Source organism: Chrysochloris asiatica, unplaced genomic scaffold (assembly GCF_000296735.1).
Source record: "Chrysochloris asiatica unplaced genomic scaffold, ChrAsi1.0 scaffold00011, whole genome shotgun sequence".
NCBI lineage: Eukaryota > Metazoa > Chordata > Mammalia > Afrosoricida > Chrysochloridae > Chrysochloris > Chrysochloris asiatica.
In genome coordinates, this window is record NW_006408529.1 from 33,691,775 (window position 1) to 33,695,752 (window position 3,978).

At 37.1% G+C, this 3,978-nt stretch overlaps 1 protein-coding gene across 1 annotated transcript in view; it reads left to right on the forward strand.

The window, feature by feature from the left end:
* The window catches only part of ERI1 (exoribonuclease 1), a 38,705-nt gene extending 35,476 nt beyond the window's left edge, over positions 1-3,229 (forward strand). Inside the window, exon 8 of the mRNA XM_006834521.1 lies at positions 2,597-3,229. Coding sequence (XP_006834584.1) covers positions 2,597-2,839 — 243 coding nt within the window. The 3' untranslated portion in view covers positions 2,840-3,229. The remainder of the gene's footprint in view (positions 1-2,596) is intronic.
* Positions 3,230-3,978: the final 749 nt, after the last annotated feature.

Below are 3,978 nucleotides of genomic sequence, written 5' to 3' on the forward strand. Positions count from 1 at the left end.
AAAAAAAAAAAATCCTAAAGGGGGTTCTTTGGAATGAAAATTAATAAGAACAACTAGAGATTGACAGACGTGGCAATTCCACCCAGAACTCAGTCGACAGCAGAGTTCAGAACAGAACGTAATTACAACAACGAATTCAAAGGACTTGTGAGCCAATCTAATCAAAATATTAACAGTGTCAAAGAAGGGGAAAATATAGAAACAGAGATCCTGGTGGTGAGGAGGTCACATAGATTACAGGATAGAATGTTAAGTGCCATTGAGTCAATTCCGACCCATTTAAGACAAAAACCAGCATAAGAGATAAGGACACTATCTCATGATTAAAGGGTCAGTTGAGTAAGATGACATAACCATAATAAATATCTCCGCTCCCAGTGAAAGAGCACCAAGTAATATAAAGTGAACCCTACTAGAATTGTAGAAATAGATAAATCTAAAATTATAGTGGGAGATTTTAATACGCCACTTTTGAAAAGGGATATAACAATCAGAAAGCAACTAGACAAAGTTACAGAGGAACCAAACAACAGTCAACCAACTTGACCTCAGATGTGTACAGAGCCTTCAACCCAACAACAGACAATACACATTCTTTTCCAGAGCACAAGGAACATTCTCCAGAATTGACCATGTGTTAGGTCACAAAGCAAGCCTGCATAAATTTACAAACATCAAAATACTACAAAGCATCTTCTCAGACCACAGTGCCATAAAGCTAGAAATCAACAATAAGAAGCCCAAGGAAATAAAGTTGAATACATGGAAACTGAATTAACACTGCTGGAAAGCAACTGGATAACAGAAGAAATTAAACGTGAGCTCAACGAAGTTCTTAGAAGAAAATGAAAACATACCAAAATCTTTGGGACACAGTGAAAGCAATATTGAGAGGATAATTTGTTGCAATAAATGTGCCCATCCAAAAAGAAGAAAGAACCAAAATTAACACTACATCTCTAACAGTTAGAAACAGACCAACAAAGGGAACCTACAGTCACCAAAAGAAAAGAAATAATAAAGATTAGAGCAAAAATAAATGAAATAGAAAACAGAAAAACTATAGAAAGAATCAGTAGGACAAGAAGCAGGTTCTTGGATAGGAATAATAAAATAGACAAACCATTGGCAAACTAACAAAAGAAAAGAGTGAGACGACGCAAATAAAATGCATTAGGAACCACATGGGCCATGTCACATCCGAAAAAGGATATTAACAGAATACGATGAAGAGTTATACTCCAACAAATATAAAAACTTAGAAGAGATGGATCCATTTTTAGAAAAACACAACCTACCTAAACTCTACACAGTGAAGCAGAAGACTTGAACAGACCCATAAAAAAAGAAGAAATCGATCAGGTCATCAAAAAAATTCCCTTCCAAAAAAGTCCAGGCCCAGATGGCTTCACTTGTAGAACTTAACAAAGTTAAGTGTCTTCCTGGTAACAGTATTCAGAAAATAAGACAGTCTTAGAAGTGTACTGGGCGTATTGGAATTTAAGGAGTTTGTGATTTTTGTGCCTATCGAAATGGAGCAGGTATTTAAATAAATTGAAAACTACCCTACTTCATCACCTTGCATTAGCCTTAAAACTAAAACAAGCCATTCTGAAAGTTTTATTATCTTTGTTACTGTTACGTTGTGTTGAGTCGCTTCTGACTCATAGTAGCACCCTCTGTAGGGTTTCAGAGAGTGGCTGGTGGGTTTGAACTGCCAGCCTTCCAGGTAGCAATCCCATGTTTATCCTACAGTACTACACCAGGGCTCTAAAAAGTTTAAATATTTTTCACTATCTGCATAAGAAGTCAATGAAGCAAAGGAATACATTATAGAGGTATATAATGCAAAAGAATTAATTTGGATTAAAAAGGTAGGTCTTCAGTTGTGTGCTCTAGCACAATACAAAGTCCTTTATACATGATCATAGCCACAAAGCCAAAAAGTAGCAGAACATATTCCCTTGAATCAGTGGTTTGTTACTTTATACTAACTGCTATGGAGTCGATCCCGACTTATAGAGACCCTATAGGACAGAATCCTGGTGTGGTGCTGTCAGAACAATAGTGGACTGCTGCCCACAAGGTCGGCAGTTCAAACCCACCAGCTGCTCCTTAGAAACCCTCTATCAGGGTCACTGTGAGTCGAAACCTCCTGAATGGCATTTAACAATGTAGGGCAGAATATTTAACTACTCCATAGGGTTCCTGAGACTGAAATCTTTGATGGAACAGGTAGCCTTAAGTTTCTTCCACAGTACACTTGGTGTATATGCACCACTGACCTTGTGGTTAGCAGTCCAACACGTTGCCCACTGAATTACCAGAGCTCCTGTTAGATTGTAAAAAAATTTTGGATGTTTGCAGATTCCATTTGTGTATTTTCAGCTAAAACGTTTCAGATCATTTTTCAGAACTCTGAAACTTTCAGTTATCTCTTTGCTTTATTTGGTCAAGAGTATTGTTCTTTGCTTAACTTTATTTAGCATTACTGTTTATTTTCAGTTTCTTGTTTTTTCTGTTTACCCCAGCAGGCTATACTGTAGTTTAGATTTTTAAAGGATTATTAGCCAAGTTGTGTTTGTCTCTTCTTTAGGTTCCTAGAAGCCAAACAAAACTGACAATAATGCTTGAAAAACTAGGAATGAATTATGACGGGCGGCCTCACAGTGGACTTGATGACTCTAAGAACATTGCTCGGATTGCAGTTCGAATGCTTCAGGATGGCTGTGAACTCAGAGTCAATGAGAAAATGCATGCAGGACAGCTAATGAGCATGCCCTCTTCTTTACCTATAGAGGGCACTCCAGCTCCACAAATGCCACATTTTAGAAAATAACAGTTTTTGTGAGTCATTCATTTTAACTGGAGTTGCTACAAGGGTAGTAGCAGATGAATACTGATTGGATTAGCCATACAGTGCAAATTCAAGCACCTTAAACATTTAAAATTTTATTATAGTTATACATGTAGCTACATATATATGTATATGTATGTGAGCAGATTTTGTGGGGAGAACGTATTGAATTCTTTGTCACCAGCACTTTTGATATGAGCAGTATTTGTTGCAAAGTAACAGTTCCTGCTTAGAAATGAATTTTATAATTTGCGATGTCCAGGATGTATTCCTTTTGGTTTTAAAATACTAAGTTTAATGGGCTTCCCCTTGAATGTTGCCTTTTACTGATTTAAAAATATATAATGCATTTCTACATTGATATCATGAGATCAAATCATTTTGTAAAATACAGACAGCATTTTAGATCAGAAGGCAACCTTATTTAGTCCTATAGCTTTTAAGAAATATCGTAGTGCTTTTAATTTTTGAAGTTTATAAATGTTGTTCAGCTATATGTGGTGAATTTTATAAAGTACTTGTTACACAAATCTGCCTATGCTCTTTTCAGTTCATAATTACAAGACTGATAATGCATTATAGGTTCTGGTTCATTTACTGATGAAATGAATGAAAAATCAGAAGACAATGTAAAGAAATGTCATAGGAGCTGTAGTGGCACAATGGTTAAGTGCTTGGCTTTTAATGGAAAGGTCAGTGATTTGAACCCACCAGCTGCTCTGCAGGAGAAAGATGTGACAGTCTGCTTCAGTGATAGAGAACATAGCCTTGGAAACCTTAAGGGGAAGTTGTACTCTTTTCCATAAGGAGTTCTGGTGTCTCAGTGGGCTGCTCGTTGGACTACTAACCGCAAGGTTGGCGGTTTCAAGCCCATCAGCAGCTTCATGGGAGAAAGAGGGGGCTTTCTGCTCCTGTAAAGACTTATAGCTTCGCGTCAGAACTGTGAGTCAGAACTGGCTCAATGGCAGCAGGTTTTGCTTTTGTTTTTTGTTTTTGTATAGCTTGAACTTCATAATACATGGATAAATGATAGGGCTTTTTTGGACTTGGGGTTCTTTTGTTGTTGTTCCCCTCCCTCTTGTCATATATATCTGCCCCTATTTTCTTAAATCGAAGAGACC